The following is a 22,313-nucleotide window of genomic DNA, read 5'->3' as shown; positions in this document are numbered from 1 at the left end:
TCAGCATGCGACAGCAGCCACACCCCAGGAATGGCTTCGACTGGCTGGCTAAACCAGGTGAGGGCTTAATGCAGAATGCTGCAGTGCAATTGCTCACAGGAGCAAGACCTTGCCAGCTTAAAACACCCCTGCTCAGAGACCAGTGCTGGTTGCCAATTTGCTAATGGTGTTACTACGATCAAAGTGTGTGTGTGTGTGTGTTGCTAAATAAATAGATAAAATAAAAGGAGGAACTTGAATGTGCTCACGTGGTTCTGCCCCTCCTCATTTCATCCCCACAACAACGCTGTGAGGTAGGCTAGGCTGAGAGAGCGACTCGCATAGCTGTCGACTTTTCCCTTTTCTTGCAAGGAATCCTATTCGGAATAAGGGAATTTCCCTTTTAAAAAGGGAAACGTTGACAGCTATGAGCGACTGGCCCAAGGTCACCCAGGTCCTAGTCAAACCTCTCTAGCCACTGCACCACACTGGCTCACAAGGGGCAGGGGTCAACACCAATGAGCCCCCTCCGAGTCCTGGTGCCCCCAATACCTGCCCAGGTTTGCCAGTACTAGGGTTACCATACTAGGGAATTTCCCAGACATATAAGGAACACTGCAGTCGGAAGCAGTGTCTGGGCAAAAATAGAAAACAAAAATGTATGGGAAAATCCGGATGTATGGCAACCCATGGCAAACTTTATTCTTTTCTCCTTTTTTGCGATTTTGCCAAAAATCTCAACAGCTTAAAAAAGGTCAACAACTTTGCCTGCCCGCCCTCAACGAAAGAAAGCTCAACAACTTTTCTGTCTGTATTTTCACTGTTTGAAATATGGCAACCCTACCAGGTACTGATCCCTGACCCTGACTAAACCCAACACCATGAATTAATAGAAAAGAGTTTGTGGAGAGGAGGCTAATATGTATTAATAATTGTTCTTGGCTCAGTCAGATTGCAGAAAGAAAAGAACACTCAGTTTCTCCACTTACATCCAAAGTAGGGTGGCCATGTGTCCTTCTTCAGAGAAGGCAATCCTCTGTTTGTGGGGCTGTCTGGCCCAAATCTGGTTTAAATGGTCTCCCTTGGCAGGTTGTGAACTCTTCTTTCTTGGGGGTTTTTAAGCAGAGGTTGAATGGTCATCTGTCATGGATGCTTTAGCTGAGAGTCCTGCATTGCAGGGGGTTGGACTAGCGGATCCTTGGGGTCCCTTCCAACTCTACGATTCTATGAAATATACATAACCCAAAAAAGGCTTAAATGGCTTAGCAGCACCTGAACAGCAACACTGAGCAGGCCCAGTGGGTATGGAGGTGTAGAATCATTAGAATTGTAGAGTTGGAAGGGACCTTGAGGATAATCTAGCAGACCAACCCTCTGCAATGCAGGAATATGCAACTGTACCGTAAGAGGATCGAACTTGCAACCTTGGCATTATTGCAACAACGGCGGCAAGTGTTTTAATAGCACAAGGATGGAAGAATGAATAAATCCTGACAAAAGAACAATGGCAAGAGAAGTTGATGGACTACGCGGAATTGGCTAAATTAACGTACAAATTGCGTGAGAAGTACAACTGTGACTACAAAGAAGAATGGGAACTTTTTACAAAATATTTGAAGAAACAACAGAATGAACTGGACTCCCTGGCAAGTTTTGAATAAATGTACATAAATTTATTTGTTAATATAATAGATGGATAATCCAGGGATCTTTACATTTTTATAACATGCAGAGAATAATATGTGTTAATAAATCAGAAAGAGGAACTGAGGGAAGTCGTAGGGGGGAGGGAGGGGTATGAGGGGGAGATGGGAAGAAAAAATATGGGGGAAATACAGTTGTTGGAATAATTGGATATGTGAAAATAATAATTTTTTTTAAAAAGGGGGGAGAACTTGCAATCTTGGCATTATCAACACCATGCTCTATCTAACCAACTATCTTATGTTTCTATTTCAATGATAGTAATTACTTCTAAATTTGCATCTACCACACACACACACACACACACACACACACACAAAGCCTCATACCCAGCGGAATTCTAAGAAACCAAAAAGCTTCCTCTGCCATCTTGATTCAAAATGACATCCAATTTTATCCAAACATAGATGAAAACATGCTCCTAGATCTCAGGAACCACCATGTAAAATTTGTTTGTGACGTGTCCATCATTTCCCATTTGCTACTCTAAAGGATAAATTGACATAAATTTGACATTAACCCAAAGTTATCTGAAGTCGGTTCAGATAAAAGTTCAGTCTGCCAGTCCTTACCTCAGGGTCACTGGACTTCCGGCATAATGACTTCAAAAGGGAAACTTCATAGTGAAACTGCAGTAAGTTACATTTGTTTAGGACTTCATCAGGTTCAAGCTTTTATTTCCCACTACAGGTGCTCCATCTAGCTCAGTATTGTCTACACTGTCTGGCAGCAATGGCTCTCGAGGGTTTCAGGCAGGGGACATTTTCAGCCATATCTGGAGAGGCAGGGAATTGAACTCAGCTATACAGCTGCAAATATAACGTTTTAAGTGCATTTTAAGTGCATTATACGACTATGTCACTAGATGGCAATGGTGAGCTATTGGCAAATTCAGTATTTTCACAGCTTTTTATACTGTATATGCATAGATTCCACCTGGGACCTTCTTTTCTGCCAGTGAGCCAGAGCTCTCCTCCTAAAACTAGATACTGTACAAGTTTCTAGTCCTTATGGCTCCCAATTAATGGCTGATTGAACTTGGGCTGTCCTGCATGCAAGGCACTTACTCTTTCAGTGAGCTACAGTCTAGGAAACACTGGGAACATAGTGTTATCACCAATCATTGTATTGTGAATGCGCTTATCTTATACCTTATATAAACTTGAGCTTAGCCTGAAAATGGCACAGATTTACTGTGCCACGTGCATTTTGTGGCCTTTCAGCCGGTTTGTGCATTTCTGCCCCTACCCCTGCACCTCCCCTGTTAAAAATCAATCATTTTGAGGAGTTACCTTAGCAGGTTTGCATGCCTTCCCCTCCGGAATTTGCCTTTGTTGACCCAGCAGTTTGAAACCTGCGTTCAAACTCTTGTTCAGTTCAGGCTCCTGTATACAACTGGGCAAAACAAATATTGACCTGACAGCAGAACACACTCTGCTCAACAGGAATCATACTCAGACTTGGCTCAGCTCTGGAAACGATACCAGTTTAAAAACAAAAACAAAAAAACATGTTTGCCATTCTCAAATGGTGGGAAGTTGAAGAGCACTTAACACTTCAAGAGCACATAAGAGGCAAAACCGATTGCATTGTTTTTGTGAGGGGTATTTGCAAATACACAGGTTCAGAAGGTGTTTTGGGGACACAGAAGGGAGCACGCAGGTGAGAGAGAAAGACCATCGGTCCTCTGGAATGTGAAAGACAAACTTCTCTCCCCAAAACTGCTGGCTGTTCTGGTTTCCCTTCACAGTCACTTGAACTGTGAAGTGTGACTGGGCGGCAGCAAAATGTCCATTAGAGTCCACCCACAACTTGGTCATCCATCCCCAGGTCTGAAGTAAAGAAAATCCCCATCAAAACCTGTGATTAAAAATAATAATACTGCTGCCTTCCCCAGCGATTCTATTTTGGATACCTTTAGCATACTCAGGAATCAAAGATTTGTGTCTCTTTTGTTGGAAATGTATACTTTTTTTGTGCATGCTGAAATTTCCCTTTTGAACGACACCCCACTCATACTCAGAAACGGAACTTCTTGGTTGCTCTGCGTTGCTACCTGAAACCAAAACAGTAAGAGACGTTATTGTGAAATATAAAACAAAGGAGGAGGAGGAGTCACATAAAATAGGGTTGCCATATTTCAAAAAGTGAAAATGCGGTCAAAAAAGTTGTTGAGCATAAAGGACGCTGCCAACATGGCTTGCCATACGTTCGGATTTCCCAGACAACCTCCCATTTCCATCCAGACACTGCTTCCTACTGCGGTATTCTGTGTATATCCTGGAAATTCCAGATGTAAGGAAACCCTAAAATCAGGGCTGAGCCTGATCTTGAGAGCCAGTATGGTGTAGTGGTTTGAATGTCAAACTAGGACCTGGGAGAGATGAGGGTTCAAATCCAGCCTCGGCTGCCATGAAGCTGCCTGGGTGACCTTGAGCTCAGTCACTGCCTCTCAGCTTTATCTACCTCACAGGTATCTGAAGAAGTGTGCATGCACATGAAAGCTTAGTATACCCAGAACGAACTTAGTTGGTCTCTAAGGTGGTACTGGACAATTTTTTAATTTATTTCGACTGCATCAGACCAACATGGCTACCGACCTGAATCCACCTCACAGGGTTGTTGTGGGGATTGAAAAAGGAGGGGGAGAAGCACATCTATCCCCTTGGAAAGAAAGGCGGGATAGAAATGCAATGAATAAATGCATGAGTAGGCAAACTAAGGCCCGGGGGCTGGATACGGCCCAATTACCTTCTAAATCCAGCCTGCATCCGAGAATCAGCGTGTTTTTACATGAGTGGAATGTGTCCTTTTATTTAAAACGCATCTCTGGGTTATTTGTGGGCCCTGCCTGGTGTCTTTACATGAGTAGAATGTGTGCTTTTATTTAAAATACATCTCTGGGTTATTTGTGGGACATAGGAATTCATTCATCCCCCCCCCCCAAATATATATAGTCCGCCCCCCCCCCACAAGGGCTGAGGGATAGTGGACTGGCCCGCTGCTGGAAAAGTTTGCTGATCCCTGAATAAATGGCTAATACTGATAAATAAAGTTGGCGTGGATGTTTAAAAGAGAGATCAGAACTTGCGGGACTTAGCCGACTCCATCCACACTTTCCAGGAGGGATGTGCATGTGTTTCAAAACTCAGAGGCTTGGAGGGTGGGGCCAGGCAAGCCACCCCCCTGGCCCTTTAATCCCAGCTCCACCTGGGCTGGTTAAACAGGTTTGAAAGTCCAAGCGAAAGCAGAGGGTAAGGTGAGCATTTCCAGAGAATTATAGTCGCTATAGAGAACAACCGTTCTTAAACTGGATCTGCTTCCTGGTGTTTGGAACAAGCTCAGTTTTCTTTCCCGAGGTAAAAAAAGGGGGGGGGGACGTGAAGGCTGGGGAAGAGGGGATTTGGAGGGAGCAGAAAGTGGGGACGCTATTGTGGGAGCCATGCCTTCCTCCATTTGGGTAAGCCCTGTTTTAATTCGCTTCTGTACCTTTTCCTCTTCAGAAATAGGAGCCACCTTGGGTTCTTCCTCTCTCCTAAACATAGACGGGTTGCAGAAATATTTTCCATTGTGTTTCGGTTGTGATCTCCCCCCACCCCCACACACACATCATGTTGTGTTTGTGTGGTGGGAAAACTGGTATTTCCTTGAAAATGGTCAGTGTTTTTAATAAATGCCACAGGCTTTGGGCTCCAAAGTTTTAAAATAAGACCTGTGTGTTAGTGATACACAAAGAAAACCAGGTAAGAAAGGAAGAAATCTTTTTGCACATCTGAATTGCACAGGGAATTCTACTCGAGGGAAATTCTAGACACAGTTCTGTGATCCTTACTCAAAAGAGCTAAATGGTGATGCTCAATGGGTCTCCCAGATAAGTGTAGATAGAATCGGCAGCATTACGAAGCAATCTTGTGGATGTTTGCTTTGGATACGGAACTCTACTGAGCTGCATGCACACAGGATTGCTGCTTTAAATTGTTAGTTTTCAAATGAGGGGTTGCCAACTTTTTGGGGCCTCTGGGCGCATTTAGAATTTGCATCTCCCAGTCAGACTAGGGCTGTATGTTAACTATGCAAAAGTGGTATAGGATTTGGATTGTTTTTATTTTATTTATTTCATAAAATTTCATACACCGCTTGATTGTAAACAGAGAAGCAAACACGCAAAGCGTTTTACAAAAAAGAGAAGGCAATAAAATTGTAAATAAGAAAACTTAAGTCCTGATAATTTAAGGTTTCCAAAAAGTAGAAATAGGAATTAAAAAAACCCACAGATTAAAGCTTGCATCAGCTTTCGAAACGTCCTTCCAGTTCTATGATTCTATCTAGGCAGGCTTGTCTAAACAAAAATGTTTGTAGTAGGTGCTGAAAAAAGGCACCTGCTTGATATCAACAGGCAGGGAGTTCCAGAGTTTGGGTGCTGCCACACTAGAATATCGAGTTCTTACAAAGGCAGAATGGGTATTATGTGGCACTTGCGATGGTGCCAGTTCTGCCGATTGAAGATTGTGCTTGTAGACAAACTAACACAACATTGCATTGTAGTCAGAGGTGATGTTACCACAGATAAATGTTATGACTCGTCTCCCGTCATTTATTTCATTAATTCCTCACCAGAACAGCCTAGAACACCTTCTGTTCCCTTTTCCTTTTGGAAAGGTGTATGAGCCTGAACCTTATCCAGATTTTCGTTATTTAGATATCATGTCTCTGACTCTCTCCAAGGTTGATAGAAGCTTGTTAACTTTGCAATCCTGTTGTTGTAACTGATCCTACATATATATGGCATTTATATATTATTTCCCAAGTGTGTCATGAGAATGCCCGGTTCACCTGTGTATATATATTTTTTCTGATGTACCATTTGGGTGTTTTAATTCTTTTATATCAGTTGCCTTGAATTGTACAGTTGGAAGGGACCCCGAAGTTTAATCTTTTTCATTCTTTACCAACCTGGTGTCCTCCAGATGTTTCAGACTATAACTCCCATCAGCCCTAGCCAGCATGGGATGCTGGGACTTGTAGTTCTAAGGTACAACTCTGCATGGGGCTGCCCTTGAAGATGACTTGGAGACTTCAGTTGATCCAGCCAGATTACTGGCAGGTGTTCCATTTATATCCCATGTGATTCCTGTTTTAAACGAGCAGCACTGACTTCCAATTTGTTTCTGGGCTCAGTACAAGGTGCTCATGTTAGTATTTAATGCCCTAAACAACTCAGACCTCAAATGCCTTTAAGGTTGCCTCCTTCCCCACAGACTCTCTTGGGTGTTAAGATTACTTCTTGGTAATTCCACTCTCAAATCTTCAGGAGGTGGTGGCCTAGGGACAGGGCCTTCTCTGTAGCAGCCCCTAAGATATGGTATGATATGAGGAGCATCTGGCATCCTTATCCTACAGCTTTCAGAAGATGCTGAAGATGTGCCTCTTTCTCCTGGCTTTTGACACTTGAGGCGTATGTTTTTCAGACTTACCTTACTGTTATGGTTGTAAGCTCTTTTAACTTGTTTTTAATATTCTGTTATAATTGTTGTAACCCACTCTTGAGACCTTAGGGAGAAGGGCAGGTGACTGAAAAACATACAATCAGTCAATCAGTATCTGGAGGACAGCATGAGAGCTATCTGAGCCAGGAGCATTGAGCAGGCAGAAAAATGAAATAAGTAATTGATCAGGACCCTGTTTGCCTGTTGTACATTTTCAAAGTTCTAATCATGTTTTGGCTTCTAAACTATGGTGAGAGCCAAACTCAGTGTGGTTTGCTGTATGTGAAGAGCATTGGGACAATGTAAAAAGCCCCATACAAATGGAAAGTAATTATCCTTATCAGTTTTAACGTTTCCTAATAAGGCAGCAGCTGTCGGCTGGCTGTTTTAAATGGTGCAGTTCCATTGTTCACAAGAACGGAAGAAGGGACCTTATAGAGAGTCAGACTGTTTGTGCATCGAGCCCAGCATTGTTGACTGGCAGGTGTCTTTTTGGAGAACCTTGAACCTTCTATGTGCAGAGCAGAAGCTCAGCAAATGATTTATTCTATTTACTTTTCTTCCATAACGTGTATACACCGCACAATTGTAAACAACAACAAACAAACAAACAAACTCAATGTGGTTTCCAGAAAGAATAAAACAATAAAATTATTTGTTAAAAACAACTATTTAAAACATTTTGAAAATAAAATAAAAATAAAATGAACAATAAACTAAAAACAAATTAAAGTACACGCTGGTCCTCTGCGTATCTGAGCTTGTTTAAACAAGCATGTTTGGGGTTTTTGTACATGCACTCTTTTTGAGTGCAAAGAAGGAACTTCCCTGTCAAAAGGCAGGGAGTTCCACAGTGCGGGAGGTTCCATATTAAAACATCAAGTTTTGACAAGTGTAGAAAGAATATTGTATGGCACCCGCAAGAGTGCCATTGATGATCGCTCCCTTCATAGGGAACAATAACTAACCTATATATTATTTTTATTTCCAAAAAAAATTACACGCTGCTTGGTTGTAAGAAAAAACTCCTCAAAGTGGTTTACAAAAAGATGACAACCCTACTTTAAAACATACAAAAGTTAAAATACTAGACATAAACTCTATTAATTGCAGCAAGCCACACAGCTCCGCATCTTCCACCTGCCATCTGCTGCTTTTCCAAGATGCAAAAAGAGTCTGATTTAAGACTGCATAGATACAATTAAAACTGAAATGAATCGTGTAAACTATGGGGCTGCGGATCCAGCTGCCTGACTGGTCGCCATCTTAACCGGAAGGTTAAAATTTCCTCAACTTTCTAAACATTTGGGCTGGCTTGTCTAAACAAAAATATTTCTAGCAGGTGCCAAAAAGAGTATAGTGAAGACACCTGCTTGATCTCAACAGGCAGGGAGTTCCAAAGTGCAGGTCCTGCCAAACTTAACAGACTGAGTCCTTACAAATGTGGAACGGGTACAGTATTACGTGGCAACTGTAGTATTGCCATTTCCACCAGTCTAAGCAGGTGGGCACATAAGGGATAAGGCAATCTCTTAGGTAAACCGGTCCTGAGTTGTTGAGGGCTTTATGTGCTAATAGTAACACCTTGACCTTAGCCTGGGAGCAAATTTTTAACCAGTGTGGATTTCTGAGCAGGGATGTTATATGCTTAGAAGGCCTGTGTCCTATCAGCAATTGTGCTGCAAAATTATGCACGAACTGCAGCTTCTGGATCAAGCGCAAAGGAAACCCCACATAGAGAGCATGGCTTCCATACTGTTCCACAAATAATAATAATCCTGAAATTTTGCGTATTGGTGGTGAGAGAAGGACGGTTATTTAATGGAGCCGGTCATTCCTGATCAACAACTCACGGCTTGGAGGCAGCTGCCCAGGAAAACACCTAAAAGAACAGACTGTTTCATAGAGATGTAGAATTATAGAGTTGGAAGGGACCATTTGCAGGAACTGTTCTGGAATTTCCACCTTGCCTACCCCTTCCCGCTCCTCCTTTTTTTGCAGGAGCTCAGTTGATGTCATCCCCCATTACTCTTGCCTTACCTATGACCCATAGCTGAGTGGCAGAGTGCCCGCTTGGCATGCGGAAAATTCCTGGTTCAGTCTCCACTGACCTCACCAGCTAGGGCCTTCAATCAAATGCAAAAATAAAAACATGGCACGGTTTTCTGCATTGTACAATTACTGACCCCTCTCGTTGTCGTTTAGTCGTGTCCGACTCTTTGTGACCCCCTGGACCAGAGCACGCCAGGCACTCCTGTCCTCCACTGCCTCCCGCAGTTTAGTCAAACTCATGCTGGTAGCTTTGAGAACACGTCCAACCATCTCGTCCTCTGTCTTCCCCTTCTCCTTGTGCCCTCCATCTTTCCCAACTTCAGGGTCTTTTCCAGGGAGTCTTCTCTTCTCATGAGGTGGCCACAGTATTGGAGTTTCAGCTTCAGGATCTGTCCCTCTCACTGGAAGGACAGATCCTGAAGCTGAGACCCCTCTCACATGTACCCTTTCGGGAGGCAGCCTTTGAACACTGACTTATTGCCATGCCCACTTTGACAAGCATCTCTCCCCTCTGTGAGGTCAGCCATGGGTCACTGTGGCCAGTGGCCCTAAAAATATTAGCCACCCTAGACTTGCCTGTTTCAGCTGAAAATAAGCTGCCTTTATTTTTTGTTTTAACAGCAGACTGGAAGGTGATTTTGAACAAGACAGCAGGTGTTTCTTGGAACTATAAAATTCAATTCTACAATTCCAGCTTTTGCAAACAAAACAAGCAGCTTCCTTTCAGTTAAGGGAGCCAAGGCAAGAGCGGCTAATATTTTTTGGGACTGCAGGCTGCATTGACCCATAGCTGACCTGGTCAAACTGTTTCATCACTAAGGGCACCCAACTGGCTGAGGCTGTCCAGCCTGTCTCCAGATCTCCAAGGCCAACACAGGCACCAGTACCTTTCCACAGGGCCTGCACTGGTGCATTCATAGCTCAGGGCAATGTCCCTTCACAGCAAAGGCAGCCTCTCCTTAGAGCCCCATTGCATAAGATTGAGCCAGCTGGATCAGGCCAGTGACCCATCTAGTCCAGCATCCTGTTCTAACAATGACCAAACAATTCCCGGTGGGAAACCAGCAAGGAGGATTGAAGCACAAGAGCACTGAGCCCACCTGTGGTTTCTGTTATGTACTGTACTGAAGTTCTCACCCTGGACCTGCAGGGGGAAATTGTAGATAGTTTTCACTCAGGTCAGCTTATGCAAATAAGGAATTGAAAGTGACGTTCAGTGATTGGATAGTTACAGAAATTTTTTACTGTTGCTTTGTAGTTGAGCTCCATATATGCAGGTTGGCTGAACCCTTCAGTTCAGTTCTGAATAAACAAGAGCTGTCTGAAGAATCGCTGTGTCGTCTGATAATGTTCACCCACAACGTAACAGTTTCCACCAACTGGTATTCAGAAGAGTGGCTGGGGAAACCCAGCCAGATGGGTGGGGTGTAGATAATAAAATTATTATTAATATTATCTCTGCTGTGGAGGCGGAGCATAGCTATTGTGACTAGCAGCCGTCGACCACCCTCTCTTCCATAAATTTGTCTTTTAAAGCTACCCAAACAAGTGGCAATCTCTGCCTTCCTGTGGGAGCGAGTTTAACACTGGACTTTCTTTTCTCTGCCCTGAACCTTCCAACATTCAGCTTCATTGTAAGCCCACAAATCCTAGTGTTGTGAGAGAGGAGGAGAAACTTACTCCGTGCCTCAAATAATTTTATAAACTTCTATTTCACGTCTTACCCACGTTTTCTCTAAAGTAAGGAATCCCAAACACTGCCACATCTCCTTATAGGGCAGTCATCCCATCCCCTTGATCATTTTGAGGTCCTTTTTCTAAACCATTTCCAACTCCACAATATCCTTTTTGAGGTGAGGTGACCTCCTGTACAGAATAGTCCAAATGTGGTTGCACTTTTGCAAAATCCTTATTTGTTATTACTTCATATATACATGTTTTGACGTCTATCAGCTTTTGCCATCCTGGAGCCCTCCAGGTGTTTTGGACTATAAATCCCATCGGCCCCAATAAGCATGACTGATGGGAGTTGTAGTGTGAGGCATCCAAAGAGGTTAGGGAAGGCCAATGTGCAGGTGATATTTTACAGTAGGGATGGAAAGATCATTGGCCAGCGAGATCTAGAACTCTGAAATCACTAACAGAAGACAAACAGATTTAAAGAAATCTGAGCTCATGAATTCTTTGGCTTGTTTTTTTTTTAGTACTGCTAAGGTACAAAAGGAAAAGGAAAAAAGTACTGCTAGGTTACTTCAGCGACAGACGTTTATAGAATTATGCTTGGGGTGGAAAAAGTGATTAGGGGAGAGTTTTTTTCTCCCTCTCTCGTGAGACTAGAAGTTGTGGACATTCAACAGAGCTGAATGTTGGAAGATTCAGGGCAGATAAAAGAAAGAACTTTTCTCGCAGCACATAGTTAAACTATGGAACTCACAAATAAATATATTAAAGTATAAATGATAAAAACAGCACTATTAAAATTAATCCAAGGGACCCGGCTCGGTGGCAGACAGTGTTAAGCCAAATGTTCCACCCAAGAGGCCATGATGAGTAATTTGGAGGGAAGTGATGCCCCATTGGTGTCCTGGGTTGTAGCTGGAATCATGAGAGTAGCTAGGGAAAATGGGTAGAGTTGTGGGGTGTGGCTCCTTCCCTTTTTCCTCCTGGCTTTATAATCCTCCAAGTCTTCTTACAACAGGCCAGGAAGGTAGCATTCTGGTTGGGCCGGGTCCTGGTTTCTGGCTAGGTGACAGCCCAGTTCATCATCGCTGAGTAACCAGAGCCTACCTAGTCCTGCTTGATCTGGATTTAGGAGCCCGGGCATCCAGCTCACAAGTCTGTGGCTTCCGTTTCAGGATCGAGGCTGGTCATTTCCCTTCTAAATATTAACCCAGGGTTACAGTTCTGTCATTGGCGCTCATGAGAGCCCTTATTGATTCTCATGAGTCAAGACTGTCTGTGCCAAGGTTTAAGGTTCACAAAAGGGTAACCATAATGAAGAAAAGTTGCAGCGTTTGGGGGGTTTTTTAGTTTAGAGAAAATCCAAGAAAGAGGCAACGTGATAGAAGTTTATAAAATTATGCTTGGCATTGGGAAAGTGGATAGAGATAAGTTTGTCTCCCTCTTGAAGCTACGACTTGTTGACTTCCAATGAAGCTGAACATTGGAAGATTCAGGACAAGATAAAAGAACGTCCTTCACACAGCACATAGGTAGCATATGGAACTCCCTCCCACTGGAGGCAGTAGATGGCTTTAAAAAAAGAGGATTAGACAAATTCATAGAGGAGGAGGAGGCTATGCTCTGCCTCCATAGTCAGAGGCAGTAATGCTTGTGAATACAATCATCTGCTTGGCCCCCCTTTGGCCTGATCCAACAGGCTTTTCTTACATTTTTACGTCCTTAAGCTTTTTCCACTGTTGGTATTTGCTTGAGTTGGGAGGCCTGGTTTTATAGAACAGTCCTATAATGGCTGCCTTTAAACTGAGTCATGTTGTATGCTTTTCCACCCCTTTGTAGAGCCAGATGGAGAAGATGAGGCGAGCCTAGCTATAAACTTGTCCAGAAACAGATTGCACCTCCGCTTTCCAGATCTAAATTGCCCTCCCGGAAGCAGGGAGTCATCAGGACCAGGGATAAATTGCTGTTATGGCGCCCTAGCTTGAGAAGCCCACTGGATGCAACTGTCCCCTTGAGTAGAAGTCAAAACTTGCTGGAGATCTTCCTGGAGGTCCCAAAATGGCGGCTGCTATCCCTTTGGAGGAGGTGGTGATGGTAGCTTTGGGAAAGGACCCACCCGAGAACCAGGAAGTGACAAGTTACACCCCAGAGCAGAATTCCGAGGCGACCCTGCCATGGGATCAAGCCCGTCATGATACGTCTTGTGAGACGCCAACGCTGGAAACGTTGGAGACTGACTCCAGACCAAGTCCTGAGGGGAGCAGGGAAGAGGCCATTATGGGGCCTGGTGTGGACAGTGAGGCCTTCTCTGGAGTTCCTGCTACCCAAGTGGTGGTGGAGAAGGAGGAGGAGGAGGAGGAGAAAGAGGATGACAACTGCATGCCTGCAGTGGCGGCCCAAGTCTTCATCCCCATCGACCCCTACTGCATTGAACGCACACCAGTAACCGAGAAAAAGGAATGGTACCCAGCGTACGATGAAGAGGATGAGATTATCCGCTGCGAGAGGGAGAATGCCGCCCTCGAGAAGCAGAACTTCATCTCCCGCGGCTACTCGGCCCATTTTGATGACTCGCCCAGCTACGAGGGGAAGCCAGGCAAGACCTGCGCCGAGAGGTGGCCTTGCTTTCAAAATGGCACCTGCAGCTCAGCCAACCTCAAAGCGGTGGCTTCCATGATTGGAGCCGCCGTCATCTTCCCCTGCCTGATCTACGGGGCATATGTCTTCTTGCCCTTTGACGCGCCCTTCATGCCCACCATGAGCTCCCGCCTGGTCTACACCATGCGCTGCGGCGTCTTTGCAACCTTCCCGATCATCGTAGGTGAGTGTCTGGTTGTGGGTTTTGCTCCAGGAGAGAAAGGGTTTCCCTGCCAAGTTTGGCCAAAAAGCCTTTGGGAAGCCTTTTCAGGCTGAGGGCCACATTCCCTTTTAGGAATCTGGTCAAGGGCCACTTGCCTGGCGGTGGGGCAGGTGCCAGAGGTAAAACATGGCAGAAACACAAGTGCAAATTGTACCTTTGTATATAGTAGGCTAGTTTTTACACATAGTTGCACACACACCTCTATCTTCCAACTGAGAGAGCCAGTGTGGTGTAGTGGTTAAGAGCTGTGGACTCGTAATCTGGTGAACCGGGTTCGCTTCCCCACTCCTCCACATGCAGCTGCTGGGTGACCTTGGGCTAGTAATACTTCTCTGAAGTCTCTCAGCCCCACTCACCTCACAGGGTGTTTGTTGTGGGGGAGGAAGGGAAAGGAGAATGTTAGCCGCTTTGAGACTCCTTAGCTTAGTGATAAAGCGAGATATCAAATCCAAACTACTACTACTACTCTTCTTCTTCTTCCAACTGGGCGAGCGAAAGGCATGGTTGGAATTCAAAGACAAAAGTACTCAAGGAAGGCATTGCAGGAGGGTGGACTAAATGGGGTACCACCCCTATGATTCTAGGGTGCAAAATAGGACCAAGGAGAGGGGTTTGCCTGGTATGAGGAGGTGTGACCTGAGGGGAGTCCTGAGGGCTGGAAAGAGAGGGCCTCTTTTGACCCCCGTCCTGCTGTTCATTTGACCCCTGCAGTCCAGTTCCCCCCATTCTTGCTCCTGCTCAGCATCCCAAATGTACCAGCTGCTGACTTGTATCAGTTATGCAAATCTAGCACACTTTAATCTATTTCCACGCTTTGCATAATGGCTTCTGCTAGCGCTGAGAACTTTTCCCACCAATACTGACGACCGTTCTTGCTCTTCCTCTCTGGCCTGAGATCATAGAAACTATGGAAACTATAAACTTACTCATAAAAGCAGAGAGCAATGAAATATATGTACACTCTTGTGCCAGATCCCAGAATTTGCATTTGTGCAATAGGTGAACAAATGCGCTTCTCAGGCGATGCCCAACCCCGACCTGGAATATTCTTCAGGGCTTTTTATTGTTTGATTTCCGTGTTGATATTCTGAGGGTGTGTAAACAGACTTGCTTTTTCCGGCAGATCAAGCTGGGACCTGTTCTTGCTTTACTATGTACATGATGCTATGCTGAATGAGGATGCTATTTAAATATCAGAAACTGTAATTCCAAAGGGCATCTACACCATGTTGCAAATGGATCTAGGATTCCCTTCCCAGGACTAAGATTGGAGGAAAAACTAGTTGTGCCATTTCCAGTAGAACCTAATGTTGCACAGTTCTGATTGGCCAATACTTGCAATATCAACAACCCACCTCTTCTCTGCCCTGGTCCCTAGAGTGGTCTTGCTTCTCTTGTATATGTCTGATGTCAATAGGCAGGGAGTTTCATAGTGTAGGTGCTGCCACACTAAAAGAAGGATTTCTTACAAATGCCCCCCCCCCCCCAGTTTTAACCAAATCACTTGTCCCAGTAGCCTGCTCAAAACAGTTGCTAACAGGGCTACAATTCCCAGAGTTCCCTGGGAAGTGGGATTGGCAGTTAAACTACTCTGGTAAACAGTATGAAAGGAATAGGGAGTGTCCTAACTATTCTCAGCACCTTTAATGAACTACAGTTCCCAGAATTCTTTTCGGGGAAGCCACAACTGTTTAAAGTGGTGTCACACTGCTTTCAACGGATGGTCTGAATGTGGCCCTTGAAACCAGGTCTATGGAACCAAGGTGGCAGGTCCCTGAGAAAGTCTGGGAACCACTAAACTAAAGGTTTGTTTTCTAGTTGTCAAATGAGCCTTGCCAGCTTGGGGAATAGTCAAAGACGTTCCCGCAGATCATATTGGTGATTGAGCTGGAATAAAAGGATTTAGGTGTTCTGGATTTTGTAAATTAATACGAGGGCCTTGAACGCAGCTCGGAAGCAGATGTCCTGGGATGCAGGGTCCTGGCATCCTTTGAAATCCACTGCATCTTCATGTTCAGCTGTGTGAATGCACTCTCTCTCTCTCTCTCTCTCTCTCTCTCTCTCTCTCTCTTCATCCTGCAGGTATGATCGTGTACGGGGTCTCGCGGATCTGCTTCTCCTCCCTGCAGCCCTTTGGCGAGCTGCGCCGGGAGGTGGAGATCCACCGCCACTATGTCTCCCAGTCGGTCCAGCTCTTCATCCTATACTTCTTCAACATCTCCGTCCTCTCCACTTACCTGCCCCAGGAAGGCCTCAAGCTCATCCCTCTGCTGACAGCCCTCTTTGCCATTTCACGGTAAGAGAGAAAAGCAGAAGCGCAGCGAATGGTTAGCATTATTTCAACAGCAGGGCCAACAGGGCCTCCTCGTCTGGAGGCCCTTAATGCAGCAGCCAGGGCCAGGTCCACACCATCCATTTTTAAAACACTAGGGTACCACTTCAAAGAGTCATGGCTTCTTCCTGCAAAGAATCCTGGGAGCTGTGGTTTGTTAAGGGTGCAGAGAGATGCTAGGAGGCCCCTATTCCTCTCCCTGAGCAAGACGGTCTGGGCAGGTTGGCTTTGAAAGCAGACTCTGGGTTGTGTCTCAGTGACAGAACACCTGCTTCTCATGGAGAAGGTCCCAGGTTCTTTTTTTAAAACAACAACAACATCCAATTAATATATCCAATCATAATACTCCAATTGAAATAAAAAACTAAAATAAAAAGACCAAATTATAGTCCAAATTATAATTATTAATTTTTCAGAGCTCTCCACAGTCTGCATCTCTGAAGCGTATCTCCACATCTCAGTCCTGCCTCTCCTCGTTGTTTCCATATTTTCCATATCTCGATTTTGACGATTTATAATTCTCCGCCCTTGAGTCCACGATTCTCAATCACATCAAACATCATTTACTTTCATCCGTCGAATACATCTTAGTTAGTATATATTTTTCCAACTGTCTTTTTATCAGCGCAGCTTCCTCTGACTCCATTCCAAACCAGGATGTTGTAAAGTCTGCTATCTGAAGTTTAATGGCACAGCAACTCCCAATCATTAATTGCCCAAACCTTCAGTCCCTGCTGCCATCTCCAGGTAAGGCTGGGAGAGAAACCCACCTGAAACCCTGGAGAGCCACTGCTGCCAGCCAGTGTAGGCAATACTGAAGAAGAAGAAGAAGAAGAAGAGTTTGGATCTGATATCCCGCTTTATCACTACCCGAAGGAGTCTCAAAGCGGCTAACATTCTCCTTTCCCTTCCTCCCCCACAACAAACACTCTGTGAGGTGAGTGGGGCTGAGAGACTTCACAGAAGTGTGACTGGCCCAAGGTCACCCAGCAGCTGCATGTGGAGGAGCGGGGAATCGAACCTGGTTCACCAGATTACGAGTCCACTGCTCTTAACCACTACACCACACTAACTGGACCAGTATAAGGCAGTTGCCTAGGATCCTATGAAAGTACCTGTGCTGCTGCCACAGTCTGCTTCAGGGGCTAATGCAGCTTAGAATACCTCCCCCCCCCCCGCCCTGCTTCCCATCATTAACTGCTACAGCAAATGCACTTTCAGGGCCCCTCTAGGCAGAGTGCCTTGCTCTGAAGGAAGATCCTCGAGCAGGACAAGGAGAGCGCCTCACTGGGCAGGTGGTGGTAGGACAGCCCAGCAGATAAAAGCTGAAAGACCAGGGGGGCACTCAGGCTGCCTCCGTTTGCCTAATGGAAGGGTTGGTGGCCCTGCAGGTAGTACTGACCTAGAAGGGTCTGTCTCAGTCTAAAGGATTTTATGCCCCCATCTTCCTGCTCTGTTTTGCAGGAGGGGGAAACTGGGTGGGGGGCACCAGCAGGTGACCAGCCAGTTTAATCTAGCTCATTAGAGGTGAGGCCGAGTTTTAGGCACGTTGTCTAATATTCCTTGGGAGACCGTCGGTTGATTATTTATATGCCAGCTTTTTCCTCCAAGGAGCTCAAGATGGCCTACAGACTTCTCTTCCTCCCCATTTTATCCTCATAAGAACCCTGTGAGGTAGGTTAGGTTGTGAGGCAGTTTCTGGCCCAAGGTCACCCAGTGAACTTTGTGGCTGAGTGGGGATTTGAACCCTGGTCTCCTGAGCCCTAGTCCAACGCACTAATCCAGGGGTCTGCAACCCGTGGCTCCGGAGCCGCATGTGGCTCTTTTACACCTTTGCCGCGGCTCCGGGGCGGATACTAGCGAGGGGAGGAGGCGCATTGTGCGCCCCGACACTCCCCACTGTGGCAGGCGCTGTACTGGCTGTGACATCGCATGGGGGCGGTGTGTGCGTTAGTCATGCACCGTCCCGACGTCACCTTCCCGCCCGCCCGCCCACCACATTGTAAGGGGCATTTACACTGGTCACAGCATTGAAAGGGGGCATGTATGCTGGTCACTGCTTTGAAGGGGAGTGAAGAACACACACACACACACACAAAAGGTAACTTGTTAATTTAACGTTTATTTCTATGAGGAGGAGTAATTCTGAGGGGTCAAACAAAGAAATAATATTTAAAAATGACAAAAAAGTTATTTTTATAATGACGAGTTTTGCGGCTCCCAGTTTTTTTTTTCTTCGGAAACGGGTCCAAGTGGCTCTTTTTGTCTTAAAGGTTGCAGACCCCTGCACTAATCACTATACAGTGGTACCTCAGGTTACATACACTTCAGGTTACATACGCTTCAGGTTACAGACTCCGCTAACCCTGAAATAGTGCTTCAGGTTAAGAACTTTGCTTCAGGATGAGAACAGAAATTGTACTCTGACGGCGCAGCAGCAGCCAGAGGCCCCATTAGCTAAAGTGGTGAGAACGGACCTCCGGAACGAATTAAGTACTTAACCCGAGGTACCACTGGGGCTACCCCCTTCCCTGCTGCACTGTCCGAAAAAAGCCAGTTAAATCTCCATTTTTCATCTTCAAGGTAGTGACGGCATCTAGCATCACTGAAGTGTCAGTGGGTTCCCACAAGGCAAGACACAGTGATAACAGCTAGAACCTTCATTGAACTAACAGAACTGAACAACAGGGGCAAAGCAACTGCTTATATACATTTCTGAAGGCCTGGGCCACTCCCACTCCCAACGTGATTGGCTGTCCAAACTTCCAAGCTGCTAATCATAACTCAGAGTTTAAGGGCCAATGGCAGAGGCCCAAATCCTGAAATGTCCTGTGGTTGGTTATCATGTATCGAATCAGAACACAGGGGCTCAGTCCAAAAGTCAAGCTCAGGCAAACAGAGACCACTGAATACATAACAGTCACGGCCATCTTTTGACCCTCTTCTTGCTTGCTTTCTCTCCTCCCTCCCACCCTTTCCCCCATTTTCCTCCAGGCTCCTCTACTGGCTAGCCTACGCCATGGGCCGCTCCTTCCGTGGTTTCGGATTCGGCCTGACGTTCCTGCCCCTTTTCACCATGCTGCTGTTCAACCTCTACAGCATGTTCATCATGGATCCAGAGAACATGTTTGCTGTGGCCGACAGCAGTGACAAGTCCTCCCAAGAGAAGGAGCAGCGCCTGGCAGCCCCCAAGCCTCGGTTCTGGGGCTGAAGAGGGCAGGCGGGGGGAGGGGGAGAGGCCTCAGCCCAGGCCCCCTCTCTTGGATGGCCGCTGCCTTGCCTTGGACACTGGCCTTGATGCAAATGACATTTCACATGATGGCATTCACTACCTGACGGGATGCCCACCGTCCCCTGCTATAGTCCTAATGTTTGGCACACCTTGTAGGGCAAGGAGCCCTCTTCCCCATTACTTTGAGTCCACTTTGTCCTCAAAACAGGGGCCAAATTGTATCTTGTAGTATTCAAGCTTATTCTAGACCAGCTGCAAAGTTGAAATCTGAAGTGCAGGTAGTCTTATTGTGTGAGAAGTCTGAAGGCAGGGACATTTGTAGGCAGTGCTTTTATCTGGGGGGATGCAGGGGTACGCATACCCCTAAACATTTTGTGAATCTTTGTACTTTTGTCCATTTACTGTATTTATTTCCCCCGATTTGAATTATAAAATGGTGGTTTTCTTGAGTCAAAATGAGAAGACCCCTAAACATTTTTTTAAAGGAAAAAAAGGACAATTTGTAGGTCATCATCTCCTGGAAATAGGAGGAAACCAGAGTTACCCAGAAATGGTTGTGGTAGGGCCAGGCTGTGCAGGAAATGGACACCACATAGAACCATATAATTGTAGCATTGAAAGGGACCCCAAGAGTCATCTAGTCCAAACCCCTGCAATGCAGGGATTACAGCTAAAAAACCCCTGGCAGATGCCCATCCGACTTCTTCTTAAAATCCTCCAGGGAAAGAGAGTTTGCCACCTTCCGAGATAGTCCGTTAAGCTGCTGAATAGCTCTTGCCATCAGAAAGTTTTTTCTTGATGTTTGATGTTTCATTTCTTGTCATTTGAATCCATTGATTCCTTGTCACGTGGCCCAACGTACACCTAGATTCATAGGAAAACCTAGATATGAGGCATGCTTCCAGCCAACAAAAATTTGGGCTGCAAAGTTTGCCTGTTCAGAAAGATCAGTGTCCCAGTCCAAAGCCAGCCTAAGCCAGAGGTAGAATGGAATAGGGTTGCTGGATCTCCAGGACTGGCCTGAAGTCTCCAGGTTTGCCTGACCCCGGCTAAGTGGCAAAGGGAAGGCTTGGATCTCCAAGTGAGCAAGAATGCAATTAATAAAAAAACATAAAAAAGAGGACTGTTGCATGCAGATAGCGAGCTTCAGCCCAGCAGGACCTGGCTGCAAATTATAGCACATACACTATGGGGTGGTGGTCTACCTTCTCCCTCCCCTCTCCCAATTAACCTCTGTTTCTGCCAGTTATTGCACAGACTCTTGGGAAAGGGGCTCTCCAACCTTTACTCCTGCCTCCTCTCTCCCAATTAACCTCCGTCTCCAGGGTTCAGTGATAGGAGGAAATGCAGAGGAAGAACCACCAGGGGCTTCAGCCGACAGGGGCCACCCCTTGGTCTCAGGTTTGAGTCCTGAAGTCTCAGGGTCTGGGACGCTCCTGACCTGTCAACCCTTGAGTTAAACATTGGTCAGCAGGGACTTAATTGCCTCTTCAACTGCCCTTAAGGTACCAGTTGCCGGAGGCTACAGGAGAGGGTACTAAGGCCCCGTTGGGGGCACCTGGCTGGCCGCTGTCAGAACTGGATGCTGGACTACTTGGGCTGTTAGCCTAATCTAGCAGGGCTCTTCCTATGTCTTGGATTTCTGAGATGCCACACCCAGTGGCAGCCAGGAGCCGCCTCCTTCCAGGATGCTTCTCTTGCATAGGTAAAGGTAAAGGGACCCCTGACCATTAGGTCCAGTCGTGGCCGACTCTGGGGTTGCGGCGCTCATTTCGCTTTACTGGCCGAGGGAGCCGGTGTACAGCTTCTGGGTCATGTGGCCAGCATGACTAAGCCGCTGCTGGCGAACCAGAGCAGCGCACGGAAACGCCGTTTACCTTCCCGCCGGAGTGGTACCTATTTATCTACTTGCACTTTGACGTGCTTTCGAACTGCTAGGTGGGCAGGAGCAGCGGGGATTCGAACCACCGACCTGCTGATTGACAAGTCCTAGGCTCTGTGGTTTAACCCACAGCGCCACCCGCGTCCCAGGAGGCTCCCTCCACCAAGTGGCAACACCTCTGCAGAGGCTTCCGAGACCCTTGCAGGCTGCTGTTGAGGATGTACATGGACTGTGTGCTCTAGAGATACAGCTGCTCCATACCTCCATCTCGGAATGTGAAGGCCTTTAAAGGAGGCCCAGTTGTTTGTGGGACACTTGTCTTTGATGCATGCTGTGATAAATCTCGTTTTAAAAACCATTCGTTGTCCTAAGCCAGAGCTTTCCAAACTGCTCATGTTGGTGACATGACTTTTCCTACAGCTGCTAACCTTTAAGGTGAAGTGGGAATGCTGTCTCCAATGCCAGACAAATTGCAGCCTAGTTGCTGTTATTAGGTGGCTCATTAGGTCCTTATATAACATATTTTGCAGAGTTTTCTCAGGTGGGGGGAAGTGATGGCAAGGCTAAACCTGGGTCTGGTGCTATGGAGGAGCTAGGACTTTTACTCATAAATCTTGTGCTGCTAGGCATTGCCACCCCATATGGCAACAGCCTCCCCGTCCCTTAAATCCTCTCCAGCAAGCGGCTGGTAAATTCTCTTTGCAACCTGGCAGGCATGTAATATCATCTATATAGGAGTAATAATGCAATTTCTCTATTTTTGGATGATATACTTTTCATTGAGGGCACTAGTATATTTTAAGAATATTACATAATCTATGTTATTTCTTATCATTTTCTATTTGTGTGTGTGTACTGTACTGGTCACAACTATGCCACTGCATAGTTAATCATAGTTAAATCATGAAGCTATTCTTTTTAAACAAATGCTTCTCCCCCCCCACCACCACACAGCTGGTCCCCTCAAGATCCCACTCTTCCGTGGGGGTTTTTCAGGGGAGCGCCTAGCCCTGGCACTTCCCCTACAGGTCCAAATAGCCTGAAATGGTTGTCTGTTGACAAGATGACCCGTTTTGCACAGCCATTCTGTTCTGCAGGCAGACCAG

General features: G+C 45.9%; 2 protein-coding genes across 7 annotated transcripts in view; both read left to right on the top strand.

Moving 5' to 3' along the window:
- The window catches only part of LOC309359452 (uncharacterized protein), a 190,788-nt gene that overhangs the window by 103,241 nt on the left and 65,234 nt on the right, over positions 1–22,313 (top strand). The window lies entirely within an intron of this gene.
- Positions 4,876–21,565, top strand: TMEM79 (transmembrane protein 79; the record flags this gene model as incomplete). Of its 5 annotated transcripts, none has more annotated exons than XM_081893069.1 (4): positions 4,876–4,937; positions 12,741–13,722; positions 15,844–16,057; positions 19,088–21,565. In XM_081893069.1, exons 2-4 carry the CDS (start codon positions 12,960–12,962, stop codon positions 19,302–19,304), a joined length of 1,194 nt encoding a protein of 397 aa, XP_081749195.1. In that variant the 5' UTR covers positions 4,876–4,937; positions 12,741–12,959. The 5 variants fall into 5 exon arrangements, with proteins under 5 accessions (XP_081749195.1, XP_081749193.1, XP_081749197.1 ...); XM_081893067.1 differs by having other exon boundaries at positions 4,888–5,042; XM_081893068.1 differs by having other exon boundaries at positions 4,897–5,143.

The sequence above is a fragment of the Podarcis melisellensis genome (assembly GCF_964234715.1).
Source record: "Podarcis melisellensis genome assembly, chromosome: 16".
NCBI classification, from domain to species: domain Eukaryota; kingdom Metazoa; phylum Chordata; class Lepidosauria; order Squamata; family Lacertidae; genus Podarcis; species Podarcis melisellensis.
The sequence above is the reverse complement of the archived record's forward strand: the minus strand, read 5'-3'. Positions and strand labels throughout refer to the sequence as shown.